This window comes from Lepidochelys kempii, chromosome 7, assembly GCF_965140265.1.
Source record: "Lepidochelys kempii isolate rLepKem1 chromosome 7, rLepKem1.hap2, whole genome shotgun sequence".
Lineage (NCBI taxonomy): Eukaryota > Metazoa > Chordata > Testudines > Cheloniidae > Lepidochelys > Lepidochelys kempii.
This window is the reverse complement of record NC_133262.1, coordinates 50,135,937-50,160,459: the sequence shown is the minus strand read 5'-3', so window position 1 is coordinate 50,160,459 and position 24,523 is coordinate 50,135,937. Positions and strand designations below refer to the sequence as shown.

General features: G+C 43.7%; 1 protein-coding gene across 3 annotated transcripts in view; it reads right to left on the bottom strand.

Annotated features, from left to right (window-relative positions):
* Nucleotides 1-24,523, bottom strand: part of BSN (bassoon presynaptic cytomatrix protein) — a 465,957-nt gene that overhangs the window by 439,272 nt on the left and 2,162 nt on the right. For all 3 annotated transcript variants that reach the window (XM_073352634.1, XM_073352633.1, XM_073352635.1), the window contains exon 2: nucleotides 11,784-12,183. In XM_073352634.1, coding sequence (XP_073208735.1) covers nucleotides 11,784-12,183 — 400 coding nt within the window. The remainder of the gene's footprint in view (nucleotides 1-11,783; nucleotides 12,184-24,523) is intronic.

Here is a 24,523-nt window from a genome sequence, read left to right as displayed (position 1 = left end):
AACGAGGAACTGCTGAGCTTTAATTAATATGCAAACTAGACACCATTAACTTGGGTTTGAATAGAGACAGGAGTGGCTGGGTTATTACACATATCGAATCTATGTCCCTAAGTTAAGTATCCTCACACCTTCTTGTCAACTGTCTAAATGGGCCATCTTGATTATCACTACAAAAGTTTTTTTCTCCTGCTGATAATAGCTCATTTTAACTAATTAGCCTCTCACAGTTTGTATGGCAACTTCCACCTTCTCTGGCTGTGTATATATATCTTCTTACTGTATGTTCCATTCTATGTATCCGATGAAATGGGCTGTAGCCCATGACACCTTATGCTCTAATAAATTTGTTAGAGACTAAGGTGCCACAAGTACTCCTGTTCTTTTTGGCGGTTACAGACTAACACGGCTACTACTCTGAAAGAAGTCTTGAGGTCTTTCTGAGTGTAGCCTTCATTGATTTGAGATCTACCATACCATTCTCTCGCTAGAAGGGGAAACCCATAATGGCAGTAAAAAGGAACTTCATTAAAATATTCCCAAACTGGGTCTGTAAAAAGAGAGTGGGTGGACCAAATCTGGACACAATACTCCAGGTGTGCTGAATAGAGGGGAATAACCACTTCCCTCGATCTGCTGGCAATGCTCCTACTAATACAGCCCAATATGCCATTGACCTTCTTGGCAACGAGGGCACACTGCTGACTCATACCCAGCTTCTCGTCCACTGTAATCCCCAGGTCCTTTTCTGCAGAACTGCTTGCTTAGCCAGTCGGCCCCCAGCAGTACATGGGATTCTTCCTTCTTAAGTGCAGGACTCTGCACTTCTCCTTGTTGAACCTCATCAGATTTCTTTTGGCCCAAACCTCCAATTTGTCTAGGTCACTTTGGACCCTATCCCTACCCTCCAGCATATCTACCTCTCCCCCCAGTTTAGTGTCATCTGCGAATCTGCTGAGGGTGCAATTAATCACATAATCCACATCATGGATAAAGATGTTGAAAAAAACCAGCCCCAGGAACGACCCCTGGGGCACTCCGCTTAATACTGGCTGCCAACTAGACATGGAGCTGTTAATCACTACCCGTTGAGCCAGACAATCTAGCCAGCTTTCTATCCACCTTATAGTCCATTCATCGAATCCATACTTTTTTAATTTGCTGGCAAGAAGACTGTGGAAGACCATATCACAAGCTTTGCTAAAGTGAAGATATATCAAATCCACCGTGTCAGGGTTTCCTCCCCACTCTGAACTCTGGGGTACAGATATGAAGATCAGCATGAAAGACCCCCTAAGCTTATTTCTACTAGCTTAGGTTAAAACTTCCTCAAGGCACAAATCTTTTCCTTGTCCTTGGACGGTATTGCTGCCACCACCAAGTGATTTAGACCCGAATTCAGGAAAAGGGCCACTTGGAGTCCCTATTTCCCCAAAATACTCCCCCAAGTCCCTTCACCCCCTTTCCTGGGGAGGCTTGAGAATAATATACTAACCAATTGGTACAATGTGAGCACAGACCAAACCCCTTGGGTTTTAGGACACTAAAAATCAATCAGGTTCTTAAAAGAAGAATTTTATTACCCCCCACTCCCCAAAAAAAGAAAAAAAAGTAAAAGAATCACACCTGCAAAAATCAGGATGGAAGGTAACTTTACAGGGTAATAAAAAGATCTGAAACACAGAGGATTCTCCTCTAGGCTCAGTTTCAAAATTACAAAAATCAGGAATAAAACTCCCTCTTAGCACAGGGAAAATTCACAAGCTAAAACAAAAGATAATCTAATGCATTTCATTGCCTTTACTTACAATTTCTGCAATTTAACTATCATTTCAGGTATGTTTTCAGAAGATGCCTTACCTGCTTCATCTCTCTCTCTATCCAGAAAGGGAACAAACAAAGAGAAAAGAAACAAAACCTCCACCCCAGATTTGAAAGTATGTTCTTTCCTTATTGGTCCTTTTGGTCAGGTGCCTACCAGGTAATTTGAGTTTCTTAACCCCTTACAGGTAAAGTGATTCTGTACCTCTGACCAGGAGGGATTTTATGTTACTGCATACATAAAGGTTGTTATCCTTGGCTTTATATTTATGACACACCACTTTCCCCATATCCACAGAGCCAGTTATCTCATCATAGAAGGCAATCAGGTTGGTCAGGCATGACTTTCCCTTGGTGAATCCATGTTGACTGTTCCTAATCACCTTCCTCTCCTCCAAGTGCTTCAAAATGGATTCCTTGAGGACCTGCTCCACCCGCTCACAGCCAAAGTTCTCAACATTGGGCTTAAGAGAAATGTTGAACACAATCTGAGTACCCTGAAGCCTTTTTCTATAGCCTTGAACAAAATGCAGGGAAATAGCTGTTTTATTGCTGACACTGTTGAAATTTGGAAGGAAGTGAGTAAGATCTTAAAGAGAAATATGCAACAACAGTTAAAATTACAAGCACTAAAAAAAAAAACCAAAAAAAACCCCAAAACAAATGGGATAAGCACTATCTTCAGCTCATTTTCTTGCAAATATTCTCAATACTCAGTACCAGGGTCAAACCTCAACTGCTGAAGAAGAGGAGTTGGCTATGACATGGACATCCAGCAATCATCCCTCCATAATGCCAACAATAATAAACTTCACAGCTAAAGGTGAACCATTTAAGAAATATGTTTGCTGATGATGATTTATAGAAAGTCACACCAGCGAACTGGTGGATGTCAGTTAAGCACTTGGGTTCAGAGACTACTGAAGTGATGCTCTCACTTTTAACAGCAGTAGCTTCTTCTGCCGCAGTAGAAAGAATATTTTCTTCCTTTGGACTAATTCATTCCAAATTGAGAAATCATTTGGGACCCGAAAAAGCAGGAAAGCTTGTTTTTCCTCTTCCAGATTATGAACAAACAGGACAATGAAGGTGAAGATGACTGAGTTAGCTGCAGAAGCCAATATTTTATGTTTCTCATGTTGACCTGGCTGAAATAGTTGATTTTTTTAAAATATTTCATTTAACTATTTTAAACAATTTTAGCAAAAACAAAACGTGATTTTAAAAAACTAGAATGTTCAACTAAAATAAAAAATTCATATACTTTGTTTGTTAAAATATTACAAGTTTGCTGTTGAAGAAAAAAATCCAGAATACATAACGTTGTTTTCGTTAAATAAAACAATTTAAATGTTTGTCTCTTGATGTTCTCCTCCTAAAACAACATGGCAAGAAAATTTTCCAAATATTAATGATGAATCTGTTGAATTGGAGATATTTATGAAATCACTGGGAGGTGAACTATCTGCTTCAATTGCCTTTGGTAAATGAAATTACGAAAAATCATTTGTTTTCTGATATAGCTGTACAAATAATCTGGAAAGTTTTCAAAATAAATCACTTTAAAAATGTATAGTGTGTACCTTCTAAAAATGAAACCTACATCTATCTCTGAGTTGTGAAGAATATGCATAAAGGTTATAACAACCAACAAGAATGCACTTTTATGTAAAAATCCATGATTAAATCAAGTCTTCCTCACTAGTGATTTAAATCAATTTGATTTAAATCAAATCCACCCTTGCCCTTAGTGATTTGTTAGAAGAGAAGAATTGGACAGTGGATTGACTTGAACGTGTATATGGATTCAGATTTTACAGTACAAGGGTTGTTGTATTGGATTAGGACTTGGAAAAGAAATAATTGGGAAACAGCTAAAGGAAAAAAAGTCTAGTCCAAAAGGAGGACTGGAAGCAAAATTTATTATTGGTTAAAAAGGAATATAGGGAAACCAAAGATATGATGTGTTAGAAGAGGCCATCAAAAGCGAGAGGAGAGCAAGAAATTTTGGAATGATAAGGCTGATGCCTTGGACAAGACAGCGGCAAAGGAGCCTTTGAGAGTTGCTATAGTTACTAGAGCTCAGGCTATACTGCAAGAGATTAAGCCGAGGAGAAATGGGGAAACTGGCGTTCACAGGGGATATGCAGTGAAAGCAGGTTTTAAGCTGAAAGCAGTTAGAGGGTTTTTTTCTCTGCTTGGGTGCCAGAGCAGAGACAAAAGGGAATTGTCTTTTGTGAACTGGAGTTTTCTCTACCTAAAGGCAGCGTAGTTAACCTCCTGCAGGGAAATTCACAAGTCTTCACAGACCTGAAGTTGCTTTTTACCGAAGAGCAACTAGAGGGGTTTTCTGCCCATTTGCCTGGAGACAAAGGTGTTAGGGTTTTTTGTTTGTTTTGGTTTGTTTTGGTTTGTTTTTTTGGGTTTTTTTTAGGATTTTTCTGTAGGCTGACAATCACTATCAGAGAATATAGGTATCATATTACAGCACAGCAAAATTTTGCAAGCCAAGTTTTTTGTTTCTTTGTTTGTTTTATTTCTAACTCTCGGGTTAGTTAAAAACAGAGAGGCAAAGATGACAGAAACCAAGACACAACACAAATTGGAGTTAGCCAGACTGGAGGCAGTGAAAGAGGCAGAAAAAAACCAAGAGGCTGCCCACAGGAGAGCTATGGAGGCAGAAAAAAACCAAAAGGCTGCCCACAGGAGAGCTACGGAGGCAAGGGCCAAAGAACTGGAGGAGAAGGAAAAAGAAAGAAAGCATGCACTGGAAATGGAGAAGGCAAAGGCTCAACAGAATATACCAACAAACCCTAGCAATCCTTCTCCAGGTACCACTTCCCATCCCAGAAAGTTCCCCACCTACAAAGCAGGCACTGATACTGAGGCCTTCTTAGAAAACTTCGAAAGAGCCTGCCTTGGGTACAGCATCTGTACAGACCAATACATGGTAGAGCTGAGGCCGCAGCTCAGTGGACCCTTAGCTGAGGTGGCGGCTGAAATGCCTAAGGAACAAATGAACCGGGATGAACTGTTTAAAACCAAGGTGAGAGTCAGAATGGGGCTAACACCCAAGCATTCCTGTCGGTGGTTCAGAGCCCTAAGGTGGAAACCAGACGTGTCATTTACCCGACATGCCTACCACATTGTGAAACATTGGGATGCCTGGATATCAGGAGTAAGCATTAAATCTCCAGAGGATTTGCCCTTCCTAATGCAAATAGAGCAGTTCTTAAAGGGTGTTCCTGAGGAAATAGAAAGATACATCCTAGATGGGAAGCCCAAAACTGTAATCGAGGTGGGGGAGATTGGAGCCAAATGGGTGGAGGTGGCAGAAAAGAAAAAAACTGGTCGCAGTTGGAGCAGATACCAGAAGGGACAACCCCAGACCACACCCTACTACTGGGTGCAGCCCAAGGCCCCAACTACCCTCCAAGGAACCCTCCAGATACCTTATCGTCCTGCCACACCGTTCTCCAGCAACCCACCTCGCCTCAGTGACCCGTCAGCTGGACAATGTTTTAAATGTTACGAGCTGGGGCATGTAAAGGCCAACTGCCCCAAGAACCCCAACAGATTACAGTTCATTGCACCGGAATCACACCAGAGGTCCGCAGGCCCAGATACCTCCCAGATACCCTCGGAGCGGAGGGAAACTGTGACTGTGGGCGGGAACAAGGTCACTGCATGGAGGGGCACAAGTGTCGGCTATCCATGCTTCCTTAGTGGACCCCAATTTAATCAACCCAGAGATCCAAGTGACAATTCAACCCTTCAAGTCCAACTCTTTCAATTTGCCTATAGCGAAGTTGCCTGTCCAGTACAAGGGCTGCTTAGGAACATGGACTTTTGCAGTCCATGATGATTATCCCATCCCCATGCTGTTGGGAGAAGACTTGGCGAATCGTATGAAGCTAGCCAAGAGGGTGGGAATGGTCACCCGCAGCCAGGCTAAACCAGCTATCACACCTGGCTCTGTTCCAGAAACTTCTACCAGGACCCGGTCAGAGGTGAGGGACCCGGACCCGAGGCCAATGTCTGCAACAGCAGTAGTGGATTCAGTCCCAGAGACCCAGACAGAGCCAGTCCCAGAACCAGAACCGGCGGAACAACTAGCATCAGACCCATTGCCAGCACTGAACCCAGTACTTGCAACCCCAACACCAGAGGGCCCCACCAAACCTGAATCAGCAGCAGCCGATAACCCCACACCAGCTCATCTGGAGCCTGAATCCCAACATAGTGCACCAGTGAAGAGCGGTTCACAGTCAACGGAAACAGACCCATCCCCTACATCGCTTCCAGAGGGACCAAGCGTAAGTCCACAATCCAATGACGAACTAATGTCTCCAGCATCAAGGGAACAGTTCCAGACCGAATAGGAAGCAGATGAAAGCCTCCAGAGAGCTTGGACGGTGGCACGGAGCAACCCACCGCCTCTCAGCTCTTCTAATCAATCCAGATTTGTTGTAGAAAGAGGACTTTTATACAAGGAAACTCTTTCTGGTAGACACCAGGAAGACTGGCATCCTCTGAAATAGTTGGTAGTTCCAATTAAGCATCGGGCCAAGCTCTTGAGCTTAGCCCACGATCATTCTAGTGGCCATGCTGGGGCGAACAGGACCAAAGACCGTTTGGGGAGGTCATTCCACTGGGAGGGAATGGGCAAGGATGTTTCTACCTATGTCCGGTCTTGTGAGGTATGCCATAGAGTAGGAAAACCCCAAGACCAGGTCAAAGCCCCTCTCCAGCCACTCCCCATCATTGAAGTTCCATTTCAGTGAGTAGCTGTGGATATTCTGGGTCCTTTTCTGAAAAAGACACACAGAGGCAAGCAGTACAAACTGACTTTCATGGATTTTGCCACCTGATGGCCAGAAGCAGTAGCTCTGAGCAACACCAGGGCTAAAAGTGTGTGCCAGGCACTAGCAGACATTTTTGCCAGGGTAGGTTGGCCCTCCGACATCCTCACAGATGCAGGAACTAATTTCCTGGCAGGAACTATGGTAAGCCTTTGGGAAGCTCATGGGGTAAAAATCACTTGGTTGCCACTCCTTATCACCATCAAACAAATGGCCTGGTGGAGAAGTTTAATGGAACTTTGGGGGCCACGATACATAAATTCGTAAATGAGCACTCCAATGATTGGGACCTAGTGTTGCAGCAGTTGCTCTTTGCCTACAGAGCTGTACCACATCCCAGTTTATGGTTTTCACCATTTGAACTTGTATATGGCCGCGAGCTTAAGGGGCCATTACAGTTGGTGAAGCAGCAATGGGAGGGATTTACACCTTCTCCAGGAGCTAACATTCTGGACTTTGTAATCAACCTACAAAACACCCTCCGAACCTCTCTAGCCCTTGCGAAAGAAAACGTACAGGATGCTCAAAAAGAGCAAAAAGCCTGGTATGATAAACATGCCAGAGAGCGTTCCTTCAAAGTAGGGGACCAGGTCATGGTCTTGAAGGCACTCCAGGCCCATAAAATGGAAGAGTCATGGGAAGGGCCAGTCACGGTCCAAGAGCTCCTGGGAGCTGTTAATTATCTCATAGCGTTCCCCACCTCCAACTGAAAGCCTAAGGTGTACCATATTAATTCTCTAAAGCCCTTTTTATTCCAGAGAATTAAAGGTTTTTCAGTTTACAGCCCAGGGAGGAGACGACGCCGAGTGGCCTGAAGGTGTCTACTATGAAGGGAAAAGTGCTGGTGGCGTGGAAGAGGTGAACCTCTCCATGACCCTTGGGCCTATGCAGCAACTGCAGATCAAGGAGCTGTGCCCTAGCTACGTGCTGATGTTCTCAGCCACCCCATGACTGACTGTACAGACATACCACTCCATTGACACAGGTAATGCTCACCCAATTAAAGTCCAACCTTACCGGGTGTCTCCTCAAGCTAAAACTGCTATAGAACGGGAGATCCAGGATATGCTACAGATGGGTGTAATCCGCCCCTCTGGCAGTGCATGCGCATCTCCAGTGGTTCTAGTTCCCAAACCAGATGGGGAAATACGTTTTTGCATGGACTACCATAACCTAAATGCTGTAACTCGCCCAGACAACTATCCAATGCCATGCACAGATGAACTATTAGAGAAACTGGGACAGGCCCAGTTCATCTCTACCTTGGACTTAAACAAGGGATACTGGCAGGTACCGCTGGATGAATCTGCCAAGGAAAGGTCAGCCTTCTCCACCCATCTCGGGCTGTATGAATTTAATGTACTCCCTTTTGGGCTGCGGAATGCACCCACCACCTTCCAAAGACTTGTAGATGGTCTCCTAACGGGATTAGGAGAATATGCAGTCGCCTACCTTGAGGATTCAGAGTAACAGCCGTGTTAGTCTGTATTCGCAAAAAGAAAAGGAGTACTTGTGGCACCTTAGAGACTAACCAATTTATTAGAGCATAAGCTTTCGTGAGCTACAGCTCACTTCATCAGATGCATATTGTGGAAACTGCCTGCAGTTGATAGATTTCCACTCCATACGGCTAAATGCAGTGCCTTGCATAATGACAGGTTTCAGAGTAACAGCCGTGTTAGTCTGTATTCGCAAAAAGAAAAGGAGTACTTGTGGCACCTTAGAGACTAACCAATTTATTAGAGCATAAGCTTTCGTGAGCTACAGCTCACTTCATCAGATATGCATCTGATGAAGTGAGCTGTAGCTCACGAAAGCTTATGCTCTAATAAATTGGTTAGTCTCTAAGGTGCCACAAGTACTCCTTTTCTTTCTACCTTGACGATGTGGCCATATTTTCGGATTCTTGGGCAGAACACCTGGAACATCTACAAAAAGTCTTCGAGCGCATAAGGGAGGCAGGACTAACGGTTAGGGCTTAAAAGTGTCAAATAGACCTAAACAGAGTGATTTACCTTGGACACCAGGTGGGTCAAGGAACTATCAACCCCCTACAGGCCAAAGTGGATGCTATCCAAAAGTGGCCTGTCCCAAAGTCAAAGAAACAGGTCCAATCCTTCTTAGGCTTGGCTGAATATTACAGGTGATTTGTACTGCAATACAGCCAAATTGCTGCCCCACTGACAGACCTAACCAAAAAGAAACAGCCAAATGCCATTCAGTGGACCGAAGTGTGTCAGAAGACCTTTAACCAGCTTAAAGCGACACTCATGTCTGACCCTGTGCTAAGGGCCCCAGACTTTGACAAACCGTTCCTAGTAACCACAGATGCGTCCGAGCTGGTGTGGGAGCAGTTTTAATGCAGGAAGGACCGGATCAAGAATTCCGCCCTGTAGTGTTTCTCAGCAAGAAGCTGTCTGAGAGGGAAAGCAACAGGTCAGTCAGCGAAAAAGAATGTTACGCCATTGTCTACGCTCTGGAAAAGCTACGCCCACATGTTTGGGGACGGCGTTTCCACCTGCAAACCAACCATGCTGCATACAGTGGCTTCATACCGCCACGGGAAATAACAAAAAACTTCTTCAGTGGAGATTAGCTCTCCAAGATTTTGATTTCGACATCCAACACATCTCAGGAGCTTCTAACAAAGTAGCTGATGCTCTCTCCCGTGAAAGCTTCCCGGAATCAACTGGTTAAAATCATCCTTGAGATGTGGAAAATATTGTTAGTCTTTATATACTTGGTAGTATATTTAGAGATGCATGTGTCTTATTAACTCTGTTTTCTCCAAGAGCTCCAGGAAGAAATCACAGCCAGCGTTTCACCCTATCTGTGATTTGGGGAGGCGTGTCATAAATATAAAGGGAAGGGTAAACACCTTTAAAATCCCTCCTGGCCAGAGGAAAAACCCTTTCACCTGTAAAGGGTTAAGAAGCTTGGATAACCTCGCTGGCACCTGACCAAAATGACCAATGAGGAGACAAGATACTTTCAAAAGCTGGGGGCGGGGGGGAGAGAAACAAAGGCTCTGTCTGTGTGATGCTTTTACCGGGGACAGAACAGGAATGGAGTCTTAGAACTTAGTAAGTAATCTAGCGAGATATGCATTAGATTCTGATTTCTTTAAATGGCTGAGAAAATAAGCTGTACTGAATGGGATATAGATTCCTGGTTTTGTGTCTTTTTGTAACTTAAGGTTTTGCCTAGAGGGATTCTCTATGTTTTGAATCTGATTACCCTGTAAGGTATTTACCATCCTAATTTTACAGAGGTGATTCTTTTATCTTTTCTTTAATTAAAATTCTTCTTTTAAGAACCTGATTGCTTTTTCTTTGTTCTTAAGATCCAAAGGTTTGGGTCTGTGTTCACCTATGCAAATTGGTGAGGATTTTTATCAAACCTTCCCCAGGAAAGGAAGTGTAAGGTTTGGGAGTATTTTGGGGGGAAGAGACATTTCCAAACGAGCTCTTTCCCAATTATATACCTGTTAGACTTTTGGTGGTGGCAGCGATAAATGTCCAAAGGCAAAAGGTAAAATAGTTTGTACCTTGGGGAAGTTTTAACCTAAGCTGGTAAAAGTAAGCTTAGGAGGTTTTCATGCAGGTCCCCACATCTGTACCCTAGAGTTCAGAGTGGGGAAGGAAACTTGACAGGTGCCAACAAAGTTATTTGAACTACTTAACCCCTTACAGGTAAGGCGATTCAGTACAGCTGCCAAGGAGGGATTTTATGCTACCCTTCTCTCTATATTTATAAAAGAGTATTACATACCAACACTGCGTCCGGTATCTGTCTACTTCCCCATGCTGTAGAAAGACCTCTATTGTGAGCCTAACCAATTACTATAAAGAAACATGCAGCTGGCATAAGTATCATATAACTTTCTATGCAAGAGATAGTAGTCCTCCTAACCTCTCCTTTTCCAAAGAAGAAATATTGAAAGCAATGAGGCCTTATATGACGCAACAACATTTAGAAACTGAAATTTCTGTTAGTGAAGTGGGAATCCACAGGAATCACTGGCTGATCACTGAAATTATGGGGACAATTTTCAAAATTACTTATGTGACTTAGGAGCCCAACTCCCCATAGCTTTCAAAGGTATTTGGGTTCCTAACTCACATAAGCACTTTTGAACATTTTACCTTAAATCATAAGATTTTATTATTTTCTATTACCTGGGAAAATTTTATAGATACTAATAATCTCAATTCTGTATCTCCTGAATAGCTACAAAAGTACATTTACCTTGTTCTTTCAGCTACAAATTTACATGTACCCATAATTAAAGTCATAGATAAATAAGACTGACCAGGGGTTTCAAGGAGTCCCACACACCAGCATGTCCTCAGCATTGCATCACTCAGCTATTTCAAACACTGCCAAATCTGCCCCCGGGAATCTCATGCTTACAATTTTACACAGCCCACATCAGACACCTTTGGTGAAACACTTTACAAGTAGACATTAACTTGCAAATGATTATTCTCACTTATCTCCCTCCTAGTCAGAAGAAAATATCTGCTTCCAATTCTGTCAGGCATTCACAGCCAAAAACTATCACCTGTATCACTCAGAATCTGAAATATTCAGCATTCAAATACTTGTTCTGCCACCGGTCACCACCTCATGAATATCCCTATATGGTATAGCCCTTCACACCTATGACATATCTATGCAAGTGGAACTAACCTGAGTCAGGAAATCCATGACCTGGATGGTGGTGAAGAAGAATCTAGATGGAAACTGTACCTCCATGAAGGTCTAAGCTTTTCCCGTATAAACGCTTCCCATTCTTTCTCTACAGTCCTCAGATCACTACAACCATCCACTGATTAGCCAACAGCGTCACTGTTAAAGAACAAGGATGTTAATCTGTCATGAACCTGGAAGATGAGGATGCAACCTCAAGGCTCAGAGCATGCAAGACAGCCTGAAATTTGAACTATTTGGCAGCACATAATGTTTCCTCAGAACACCAACTTGACTGTTTCCCATGATTCCTAAAAACACCAAAGGTGATCTGGGGTTAGAGCCATCTTACTAGCTACCTCTGGAGCCAAAAATTTCAGGCTGAAAAACTGAAATAAATGAAGCAATTACCTCAGTGAGATGGGGGTTGGGGTTGAATCCACACTGGTTGCAGACCTTGTTGTGACACTGTGTACAAGTGTTGAAGTTTGGCTGATTAGGAGAGGAAGTGAGTTCTGTTGTCTTGCATATCGGACAGAGAGTGCTGCTTGGAAGGGGTGCGATTTGTGGGACAGAATAAGGTGAGGTAGGGGTGCTGCCTCGATCTGGTGATACAGAGGGAGATCGTCCTGATCTCTGAATTCTGGCGTCCACCTGGAGCATCCTCCTAGGTCCATCTGATTGTTGGCTGGCGTGTCCATGGCTCAGCATCTCTCTTGTGCTTTCATGGGTCTGGGCAGACTGTTTAAGGGATGGGGAAGCTGATCTCTCTCCAACAGGGAGATCCGACTGAGCCGGTCTTCTTGGTGTGCTGAAATATCATTAAAAAACATGTATGTAAACCAAGTTTTAGAGGATTCGATGATTACAGCCAATTCTGAAAATGCAATACATGACAAAAATGGCAAACTTTCATATACCAAGGCCACCGGAGACATAATGAAGCAATCCTTCAACTCAGTGGCAATTTAAGACTCTCAGTACCTTGCAGGATGAGATCAAAGTAAATTTCACATACTTTAAACCTTCTCTCTATACTTGGGCTACTCTGTGTGTTCTAAGAGGAATCTTGGGGTATCACCACAACGTTTCATGGAAAACATGAGAAGTACGCAGCAGACTGCCAGGAGAGGGCTTAACGCTTTTCCAACATCAGCTGATGAATTCACAATGCAGCACTGGCTTCAGTTTCCAGGAACACTAATGGCCTGGTCATTCCTGCTGAGCTGATAGCCAACACTCACCCAACTATCTCCTCACAACTGACTTTTGCAACACCTTGTACTAAGAGAAAATAGAAAAACAGAAGTCTGTAAAAGAGCAAAATGCTGATAGTTCAAAAATAATAGTCCTGATTGTCTACTCTGCTAGATCCACTTGACAAAGGAGAGTGGGAAGGCAGTCAAACAGCTGGTTATGGCTCCTTGATTCTCAAGCTGCCCCAGCATAAATCATAAATTACAGCAGCCAAAGACCTGCTCTCACTTTACACCAACCTGGCTATGATTCCCAAGGGACCACATGCCAGTGGAAAACTGGCAGAGTGCAGGCACGTACCATCCTGCCCCAGACACATCACCTATGCTGGGTGAGGAGCAGTTGGCATAGGAGCTGGCCAGGCTGCTGTACATCATTTCTGTACAAAATTTCACTTTTATGTTGAGGAGTGTCTCTTTAAATGCAACGTTCTGATCCAATCAGCATCAAAGACTGAAAAGGCTTAAAACCACCAAGATTTGTTTGCCAATTACATTAAAGTTCAAAACATATATACATAAAAAAACAGTCTTAACCAAGAAGATTAGCACATACCTTGAAGAACTTACTGTAGAGGCCTAATAAGAAAAAGGCAGCAAAAAATCTAAATGTGAGAACCTCCTATTGTTTCAGTTTAACTCTAAAATCAAATATAAAGTTTATCCAGGTAGAAGTGGAATAACCTACAGTAGACGTAATTTCACATTCCATCAGAGGAATAATATAGTAAAACTGAATTTTTCTTTACATTGACTTTTAGAACTTTTTTCCCCTCAAATGTAGTGCTTCATATTATCAGATGAAATCTTTTCTTTCCCTTACTCCTCTTTTGAAACTACTGTCTCCTTAAGAGTTTATTAGTGTTCTTTAAATCTCAAGTATTCCCATTTCAAAATTCAGGACTTCACACACCTGAAACTGGAGTATTCTCTTTAGAAGACTAACAAAAAGAATTAGTTAAGTGTTTTCTTATATCTCCAGCAGCAATCTGCTCCTTTTCCTGAAATCAGAGTAATAACAGCCACAGCATGTTCACTGTTGTAAATAATTCCCTCTTGCAATCTTCATCCTTTCATGGAAATTAAATACTACAGTATCTCTTTTTCCTCATTAAATTTAAAATTCTGAATAAAGAAGCAGGCTACAGATTGTACCAGACGAAATAAAGAGGTTACATTATTAAAACTTAACACTCATTCTGACAACTCCAAGAGGCCTTTCCCCCAATCAAATAAATACAAAATAAATATTCACATGATTTCTTGTCACGCTGAAAATCTTTATGCAATCCCAGATTGCTTTGCTCTTCTCTTTGTTGCATATATATTTTGGTAAGGAAGCAGCCACAATGGTATTCTTCCATATTCTACTTGCCAGACTACATGTAGTACTTAAAAAGTTCCTTCCAGTTTTAGGAAGAGTAAAGTTTTCAGAAACATTCCCTCCACTTGAAATGAGAAACATCAGTTGTTGCAGTAATACCTCTAGAATCAGAGGGAACTTACTTAGTACCCCCTGTATACTTCCTTTTGAAATATGCTTTGCTGACTTTTTAATCACAAAACCAAGACTTGTACGTTTAATGGGACCAGTTAGTGTTACTAAACCGAGAACACATTGGCGGTGGGTATCATAGGCTGGGGTAGGCTGAGCCTCCCCAAACAGCCTGGCATGGCCCCACCCACACTCCACCCCCAGACTCCCTCCTGCAGTTGCTGCTTTTCCATGGCCCAAGCTGGCTGGGGCCACACCACCCATCTGGCCCCCGGGGCTGGGACTGTGCCGCCCGGGGCTGGGAGCTCAGCAGCTGTGCTGCCCAGCCACCTGACACTCCGGGGCTGGGGGAGCTCGGGCAGCCCGGGGCTAGATGGACCATTGATCTGACCCAGCATGGCCATTCTTATGTAAAGTCGTTCTAATTCATTCATCTAACAATAGAAAACAGAGCTAAACCTATCGTCTCTTTCTTGCTCATTTACTGACCTCCAAGGACTAAAGGGCTTGTAAAGCAGATGACTAAGGCCTTGCCAGCAGTAGTGGTGAAATAATATCTGACTCATCATCTTGTGAAACTTCAACAACTATTTCCTTGCTTGCATCCTTAGGATTCTCATAGGTCATCTCTGGTTGAACTCACATAGCTAATCATACACTGGACCTGGTCTTTGGATTAACGTCAACCTAGACGATATTAGCAACCCAGCCACTGTCTTAGAACCAAATCCCAACCCAGACCATCACCTTATTAAGGTAATGGTCAGCACTCTCCCCACTCCCACACAACTGGAACACCCCATGGTACTGGATCATCCACAAAGGCTCATGGGCCCCATCAAATTCCAAAACATGCTGAAGGACAGCAGCACTCTAATTACAGAAAAAGACACTAGATCCTCAGCCTATCACTATCATCATACTCTACCCGCCCCTTTAAAAAAAGGGGAAGGAGGAGGATCCTGGGAACTACAGGCCAGTCAGCCTCACCTCAGTCCCCGGAAAAATCATGGAACAGGTCCTCAAGGAATCAATTCTGAAGCACTTAGAGGAGAGGAAGGTGATCAGGAGCAGTCAGCATGGATTCACGAAGGGCAAGTCATGCCTGACTAATCTAATTGCCTTCTATGACGAGATAACTGGCTCTGTGGATGAGGGGAAAGCGGTGGACGTGTTGCTTGACTTTAGCAAAGCTTTTGACACGGTCTCCCACAGTATTCTTGCCAGCAAGTTAAAGAAGTATGGGCTAGATGAATGGACTATAAGGTGGATAGAAAGTTGGCTAGATTGTCGGGCTCAACAGGTAGTCATCAATGGCTCCATGTGTAATTGGCTGCCTGTATCAAGTGGAGTGCCCCAAGGGTCGGTCCTCGGGCCGGTTTTGATCAATATCTTCCTTAATGATCTGGAGGATGGTGTGGATTTGCACCCTCAGCAAGTTTGCAGATGACACTAAACTGGGAGGAGAGGTAGATACACTGGAGGGTAGGGATTGGATACCGAGGGACCTACACAAATTAGAGGATTGGGCCAAAAGAAATCTGATGAGGTTCAACAAGGACAAGTGCAGAGTCCTGCACTTAGGACAGAAGAATCCCATGCACCGCTGCAGACTAGGGACTGAATGGCTCGGCAGCAGTTCTGCAGAAAAGGACCTAGGGGTTACAGTGGACGAGAAGCTGGACATCAGTCAACAGTGTGCCCTTGTTGCCAAGAAGGCCAATGGCATTTTGGGATGTATATGTAGGGGCATTGCCAGCAGATCAAGGGACATGATCGTCCCCCTCTATTCGACATTGGTGAGGCCTCATCTGGAGTACTGTGTCCAGTTTTGGGCCCCACACTACAAGAAGGATGTGGAAAAATTGGAAAGAGTCCAGAGGAGGGCAACAAAAATGCTTAGGGGACTGGAACACATGACTTATGAGGAGAGGCTGAGGGAACTGGGATTGTTTAGTCTGCAGAAGAGAAGAATGAAGGGGGATTTGATAGCTGCTTTCAACTACCTGAAAGGGGGTTCCAAAGAGGATGGATCTAGACTGTTCTAAGTGGTAGCTGATGACAGAACAAGGAGTAATGGTCTCAAGTTGCAGTGGGGGAGGTTTAGGTTGGATATTAGGAAAAACGTTTTCACTAGGAGGGTGGTGAAACACTGGAATGCGTTACCTAGGGAGGTGGTGGAATCTCCTTCCTTAAGAATTTTTAAGGTCAGGCTTGACAAAGCCCTGGCTGGGGTGATTTAGTTGGGGATTGGTCCTGCTTTGGGCAGGGGGTTGGACTAGATGACCTCCTGAGGTCCCTTCTAACCCTGATATTCTATGATTCTATGATTGACACACTAGCCCCCAACCACCCATACAGATCTCCTTGGTCTTCTGACACCACTGGCCAGAGGAAGAGAGGAATGAGTGATCTCCTGGTGTTGTTGAATGGAGGGCACACATCCATTCTCATCCTCCTCCTGTGTAGGATTCAACACTGTCAGCCATAAAATACTGCTATCTCACCCGAAAGTGGTGGCAGGATTCCAGGGGAATGAGCTATAAAGCCTTGAGTACTTTTTGGAGGGATGCACCCAAAGAGTAAGGATGGGAAACTGCACCTCTACCATTAACCCCCACCCCCTCAGTCCCATTCAAAATGGGAAGCCTCCTGATTCATACTGAGAAAGTAGGGTAATCAGCTAGTTTTCTTAGGTGCATGTACACGAACGCAAGAAGCCTGGGAAACAAGCAGGAAGAATTGGAAGTCCTGGCACAAATCAAGGATCTATGAAGTGATTGGAACAACAAAAACTTGGTCGGGCAGTTCACATGACTGGAGCACTGTCATGGATGCGTATAAACTGTTTAGGAAGGACAGGTACAGGAGGAAAGGTGGAGGAGTTTCATTGTACGTAAGAGAACAGTATGATTGCTCAGAGCTCCAGTTTGAAACTGTAGAAAAAGCCTGTTGAGAGTCTATGCGTTAAGTTTAGAGGCGAGAGCAACAAGGGTGATGTCATGGTGGGCATGTGCTATAGACCACCAGATCAGAAGGATGAGGTAGACGAGGCTTTCTTCGAACAACTAACTGAAGTCTCCAGATCACAGGCACTGGTTCTAATGGGGGATTTCAATCACCCTGACATGTGCTGGGAGAGCAATACAGCAGTGCACAGACAATCCAGGAAGTTTTTGGAGAGTGTTGGGGACAACTTCCTGGTACAAGTGCTGGAGGAACTGACTAGGGGCCGTACTCCTTGACCTGCTGCTTACAAACAGGGAAGAATTAATTGGTAGGGGAAGTAGAAGTGGGTGGCAACCTAGGCAGCAGTGACCAATGGATGGTTGAGTTCAGGATCCTGACAAAAGGAAGAAAGGAGAGTGCAAAATACGGACCCTGGACTTCAGAAAAGCAGACTTAGGCTCCCTTAGGGAACTGATGGGCAGGATCCCCTGGAAGGCTAATATGAGGGGGCAAGAAGTCCAGGAGAGCTGGCTGTATTTTAAAGAAGCCTCATTGGTTTGTTCCTGTGCCCGCATTCCGAAGTGCAGAAAGAATAGCAAATATGGCAGGCAACCAGCTTGGCTTAACAGTGAAATCTTCGGTGAGCTTAAACTCAAAAAGGAAGCTTACAAGAAGTGGAAATTTGGACAGATTACTACGGAGGAGTATAAAAATATTGCTAGAGCATGCAGAGGTGTAACCAGGAAGGCCAAGGCATGACTGGAGTTGCAGCTAGCAAGGGATGTGAAGGGTAACAAGAACGGTTTCTACAGGTATGTTAGCAACAAGAAGGTCAGAGAAAGTGTGGGGCCGTTACTGAATGCAGGAGGCAACATAGTGCCAAATGATGTGGAAAAAGCTGAAGTACTCAATGCTTTTTTTGGCCTCGGTCTTCACAGACAAGGGCAGCTCCCAGACTGCTGCACTGGGCAACACAGCATAGGGAGTAAGTGAGCAGCCCTCAGTGGTGAAAGAACAGGTTAAGGACTATTTAGAAAAGATGGACATGCACACGTCCATGGGTCCAGATCTAATGCGTCCAAGGGTACTGAGGGAGTTGGCTGATGTGATTGCAGAGCCATTGGCCATTATCTTTGAAAATTTGTGGCGATTGGGGGAGGTCCCCGACAACTGGAAAAAGGCAAATATAGTGCCCATATTTTAAAATATGGGAAGAAAGAGAACCTGAGGAACTACATGAACTACAAATCATGGAGCAGGTCCTCAAGGAATCCATTTTGAAGCACTTGCAGGAGAGGAAGGTGATCAAGAACAGTCAATGCAGATTCACCAAGGGCAAGTCATGCCTGACCAACCTGATTGCCTTCTATGATGAGATAACTGGCTCTGTGGATATGGGGAAAGCGGATGATGTGATATATCTTGACTTTAGTAAAGCTTTCAATATGGTCTCCCACAGTATTCTTGCCAGCAAGTTAAAATAGTATGGACTGGATGAATGGACTATAAGGTGGGTAGAAAGTTGGCTAGATTGTCGGGCTTAATGAATAGTGATAAACGGCTCAATATCTAGTTGGCAGCTGGTATCAAGCTGAGTGCCCCAGGGGTCGGTCCTGGGGTCAGTTTTGTTCAACATCTTTATCAGTGATCTGGATGATGGGCTGCCGTGGTGTTTTCCCGGACACAGGGATGTTAAATGTAATTATATTATGGTCACTATTACCAAGCAGTTCAGCTACATTCACCTCCTGAACCAGATCCTGTGCTTCATGTAGGACTAAATCAAGAATCGCCTTTAATCTTTTGAGTTTCAGGACTAACTGCTCCAAGAAGCAGCCATTTAAGGTGTCATCAAGAAACTATCTCTGCATCCCGTCCTGAGGTGACATGTACCCAGTCAATATGGGGATTGTTGAAATCCCCCATCATTACTGAGGTTTTTATTTTTATAGCCTCTCTAATCTCCCTGTGCATTTCACAGTCAGTATCACCATCCTGGTCAAGTGGTCGGTAGTATGTCCCTACTGCTATATTCTTATTATTCAAGAATGGAATTACTATCCATAGAAATTCTACAGTACAGTTTGGTTCATTTAAGATTTTACTTGATTTGATTCTTTGCTTTCTTTCATGTTGCAGCAGTAAAGACACTAGACTGGTACTCATAGGCAAGGGGAGACTAATGTAGATCAAGGATAACATGGCAATGCACAACAGAAGCCACAAAAAGTTATCAAAATGACATAGGAAGAAACTAAGACTGCAGGAGGAGACTGGCAAAGATGGAAGGCAGTAGTGAAGGTTCTATGCTCCACATGCAATACTGCAACATGAAAACGCGGAACCTAGGTGCCCCAAACACAGTTCATGGCCTCACTATGGCAGGCACTGTACAAGCACACAGCAAGAAGAGTCCCAATCCTGAAAATTGTGAGTTAGCTAAGAGATCATAAGCATTGATGTAAACTGTGCTTTCCTCAGCTTCCTTCAGTCTCACTTGTACCATACTCTCCCTCTTATAATTTGCACTTAATATTGATCTCATCTGATTTACAGAGCTGTAACTAATATAAATGGATTTAGGTCAGATTTACACCAGTGTTAATAAGTTCAGAATTTAGCCCCAAGTTTCATCCTTCCACATGTGCTCTCTTTATTATTTAAAAACATTTCAGATTATATTTAGCTTCAACCTTCACACTTTACTATTATGCTTTTGTTTCCTAAACATTTATAACTTTGTTACTTTCTCCCCAATTTTATGAGGAAAAAAAACAGTAACATTTTATTTACATTTCTAAAGCAATTAACATGACACTTACAAACCCTTATTGTCTTATGAGTACTTCTATTGAACTAAATGGGACTACTCATTCAAAAACTACTCATGTGAGTTAGAGCTCAATCCTCCACACCTTGATTCCCATAAGTAGTCCTCAGCCTCACTGAACTATTCAGACAGCTTCAATTTGCAGCAAGCTCCTAGTGATTACACAGTGGCTTAAACATTTGACAGCTTGGGTCTAGCTGGAACCTTTAATATAAAACTGAACGTCACCAAAAAGCCTAAAAATATATTATTGTTAGTGCTAATGTTATAAAACATTGTTCAAATATTACTTTTAGAATGCGATTTTTCTTTAGCACCCTCTTGCTGCCTTCTGAAGTCCAGCACAAATTAGTTGACAACACAATGCATAATTTCGAACAATCTAAATATCAAAATTAATATCCCAATCCAACCTAGTAGCTTATATGCTATAAAGCAAGTAGCAAAAATTACACTTCAGAACAGTGCATCCTACTGTTTAAAATGACTCATCTATGGCTTCAGATGATTTAATTTAGAGCAGTGGTTCTTAACCTTTACTACACCCTTTGGTTCTCAAAATATATTCTTGCACCCCTTATCAAAAATCATTGAAGAACGTCAGTTCTTTAACCTAGATATACCATAACTATAGAATGAAAGAGATAGAATTACACCTCTACCGCGATATAACGTGACCCGATATAAGGCGGGTTCGCATACAACGTGGTAAAGCTCTGACACAGCGGCAGAAGTGGAGCAGCCCGGCCCCAGCCCACTCCACTCCGGCAGCTCCCAGCCGCGGCGCTCCGCTTCCCGCCACAGGTGAGTGCAGGACCTTTCCCCAACCCCGCCTCCAGCAACACAGCTGGGGCCGGGGCAAGGAAAGCGGAGCGGGCTGGGGCCACATCGCTCCGCTTCCCGCCACCGGTGAATGCGGAGGGCGTCCTTTCCCCAACCTCCCCACACTCACCAGTGGCAGGAAGCGGAACAGTCCAGCCCCAGCCTGCCCACTCCGCCAGCACCCAGCCGCGGAGCTCCGCTTCCCGCCACAGCTGAGTATGGGTGGGTGTCCGTTGCTCCAATTCCCGCCGCTGCCGGTGAGGGCCTGTCAGGGGGCAGGGTGTGTAGATAGATGTCAGGGGACAGGGAGCAGGGGGGTTGGGTATCAGGTGCGGTCTTGGGGATGATTAGGGATGGGGGTCTCTGGAGGGGGCGGTCCGGGAACAAGGAACAGGGTGGGCCAAAGCAAGTTCGACATAACGCTGTCTCACCTATAATGCAGTGAGATTTTTTGTCTCCTGAGGACCGCATAATATTGGGGTAGAGGTGTATATATGTATTCAAACAAAGCCAAGGCACTGCCACATCATCATCTGCGCATGCATCAAGAAATACCCCACAACATGTACGCTGTATTTTGTAGAGAGATAATTTCACTACAATTAGCTTAAAAACTTGAAAATAATTTTTGTCTATTACAGTAATCGTTAAAAAAATGTATAAAGTTAATAAATACATAGGTTTGCGGAAACAAAGTAATTGTTACATGCCTGTGCTTAATTTGTGTTTTCAATTATTTGCCTGCTAAAAAAATCTGGCATGTCTCGCACCCCCCAGAAAGGGTATCTCGCACCCCCAAGGGGTGCGTGCACCCGAGGTTAAGAACCTGGTTTAGAGAACTGATTTAGAGAAAATGTTTAAAGATTGCATGTTCCATTTTGCTTGTTTTGCCTTTTTGGATTTCTCAATTTCCCTTCCACCAGGTTTTTAAAAATTGATGTTTCCAATGGAAATAAGGCATGAATTTTTAACAGTGAAAGTAATTAACTATTTGAACAATTTATCCAGGGTGATGGTGGATTCTCCACCACTGACACATTTTAAATCAAGACTGGATGCTTGAGGAATTATTTTGAGGAAGCTGTATGGCCTGTGTTATACAGGAAGTCAAACTAGAGGATCACAATGCTCCTTTCCAGCCCTGGAATCTATCAGTATGAATACAGTAGAACCTCAGCAGAACCTTACTAACATCTGGGGAATGGAGGTTATTCATAACTCTGAAATGTACATAACTTTGAACAAAACACCTGAGCTACATTGAAGTGACTGGATTAAGTTGAAGTGACTGGATCAAGTTGCAGTGGGGGAGGTTTAGATTGGATATTAGGAAAAACTTTTTCACTAAGAGGGTGGTGAAACACTGGAATGCGTTACCTAGGGAGGTGGTAGAATCTCCTTCCTTAGAGGTTTTTAAGGTCAGGCTTGACAAAGCCCTGGCTGGGATGATTTAACTGGGAATTGGTCCTGCTTCGAGCAGGGGGTTGGACTAGATGACCTTCTGGGGTCCCTTCCAACCCTGATATTCTATGATTCTATGATTAACAGCTGATGAGTTATAGCTTCTTCAGCTCTACTGCATTATTCTAACTTGAGCATCAGCAGCACTTTAGCTTCAGCCCCCCACTTCCCCCAAACCAGCTAGCTCAAGCTTAAAGCACAACTTAACTTGAAACGGAGATTTGTGTGTGTGTGTGTATGGGAGTCAGATTAGGGGAAAGTTATTGCTTCTGCTAATGGTGCAGTGAAGACGAGCCCTGAGAAGAGCCACACTGACAAATCCCAGGGACTTCCTCAAAGTGCATCTCCCCCCTCATTGCAGAGTGGGATGAAGTAGAAGCCCCTCTTTGTCTTCATGCTCTCCCCACCCCTGACATCTATGTTCCTTCCCATCTCCCATTTACATGGCTGCAGTGCCTAGCATTTCAGTTCTGCATGGTATGTAGGGAGAACCAAGAACTGGGTGAGGGGGGTGCCTGGGGATGTGGGGAGGCAGAGAGGTGATCAGGGCTATACTAGCCCTGATAGCTGGAAGATACAGTGAGTCTCCTCTGATACGACAGCTTCCCTCCCCCACCTACCTCCCAGGCCCCCAACCTGCCCTCAATTCCCAGGCCCCTGCATCCCACATCGCTGCCTATTCCAAGGGTGGGCAGCCCTTTCAGGGGCAGTCACATAAACAGAGCAGACATGTAGTCAGGGACATGTGGCAAATAGGTCTGGACAAAAAAAATTAAACAAAACATTACCATAAGAAAACAGTTTTGTCAAAATTTAAATTTTCAATTGGAAAAGAGAGATTTTGGCAGAATTTTCCACGGGGGGGGGGGGGGGAATCTACATTTTTCTGAACTTTTTTGTTCAGAAAAAGTTTTTATATTTTGCCTTTCCATCCAGAATCAGGTTCATCAGATTCCAAAATATTGGAATTTCCAACAGGCTGGAAAGTGAGGGTGGGTTTATCAGCTTTTGTGGGGAAGCCATAGAGTGGAGGAAGAGGACTGTGTTAATGACTTTTAGCTGGAAGGAGACTGGTGCTTCTGCACTGAGCCAGCAGTAGCTGAAGAGCTTTGCAACGCTGCTCCAGAGCCATCATAGCAGCATTGCCATTCAAAGCGCTAAGGCACTTGGCTTCCTGAGGTGACATTACCTTGAAATGTAGGCATCCTTAGGAAATTTTTAGATTTCTAGATTTTAGATTCTATGGGGAATCCTTCAAGAGAGAGAGAGTCAGGGAAAAGAAACTAGGCACTCCCTCTCCAGGCCACCCAGACACTCCTGTTAGCCCACAGTCATTCCAAAGCCCTACTCACTGCCCTCAAAGTCTGATTCATTCTGCCACCACGCACACTACAAACATCCCACTCACCTCTTCCATGGTCCCCCAGAGACCACCCCTCCATACCTTCTGACACTCAACCGGCCCCCTGGCTCACCCAGTTGATGCATAAGGGAGACAGACTGGCAGAATCAGAGAATAGAAATAGCTGGGAGACCTGAGCAGTTCCATTGGCTAATCTTGGTGTAAATCTATGAGGGTGGCCTGAATAAGGAGGATAGCTGCATGTGTGTTTAATTTTAAAATTTCAAAAACAGACTATATCTATGTTATCACTTAGAGAGAGAGAGAAGAAAAGGGGGGGGAGACAAGAATTAAGGGTCTATGATTGCTTAGCTAGAGGAACTCAAAGACATGAGGAAAATAGGGCAAAATTTCAAAAGGAGCATTTTAAAAGGTTTGCTCTTCAACAGTCAGTAACAATTTTAATAAGAAAACTATATAGAAAATTTAACTGTCCTCTGAAGAGCTATTGAGCCAAATTTGGAGACTGATTCAATCATAAAAGTATGAGAACAGTGATTTTAGTCCTATTTTAAGTTCAAATCTCAGTACAAGCTGAAATGTGAAAGGCTTTCTATTTGGATTTCTTATCACAACATCCTTTTATATTTTCTGAATTCCAAACACCACAACAATTGACCAGATTGCAAGTCCTTTTATATTCATAGATGAGGACAAGACATTTTAAATCATCACAGTTACTTTGCCACACGTTGTAGGCAAACTGCACAACCAAACTGAGTCTGCTGCATTTTCATCAAGTAACTTTCTGTTTCTCGTACACATTTTTCCCACATATTATATCCAATTATCTTATAGGTTTTTTTAAGGAATACAATCAATCCTATTCCTCTCTTCAACATATGCTCTCAAAACATTTCACTCCTATTTTGTGATTTTTAGTAGACAAGATGGCATTGTATATATCACAATAAGCTTTTACATCAATTATTTCTC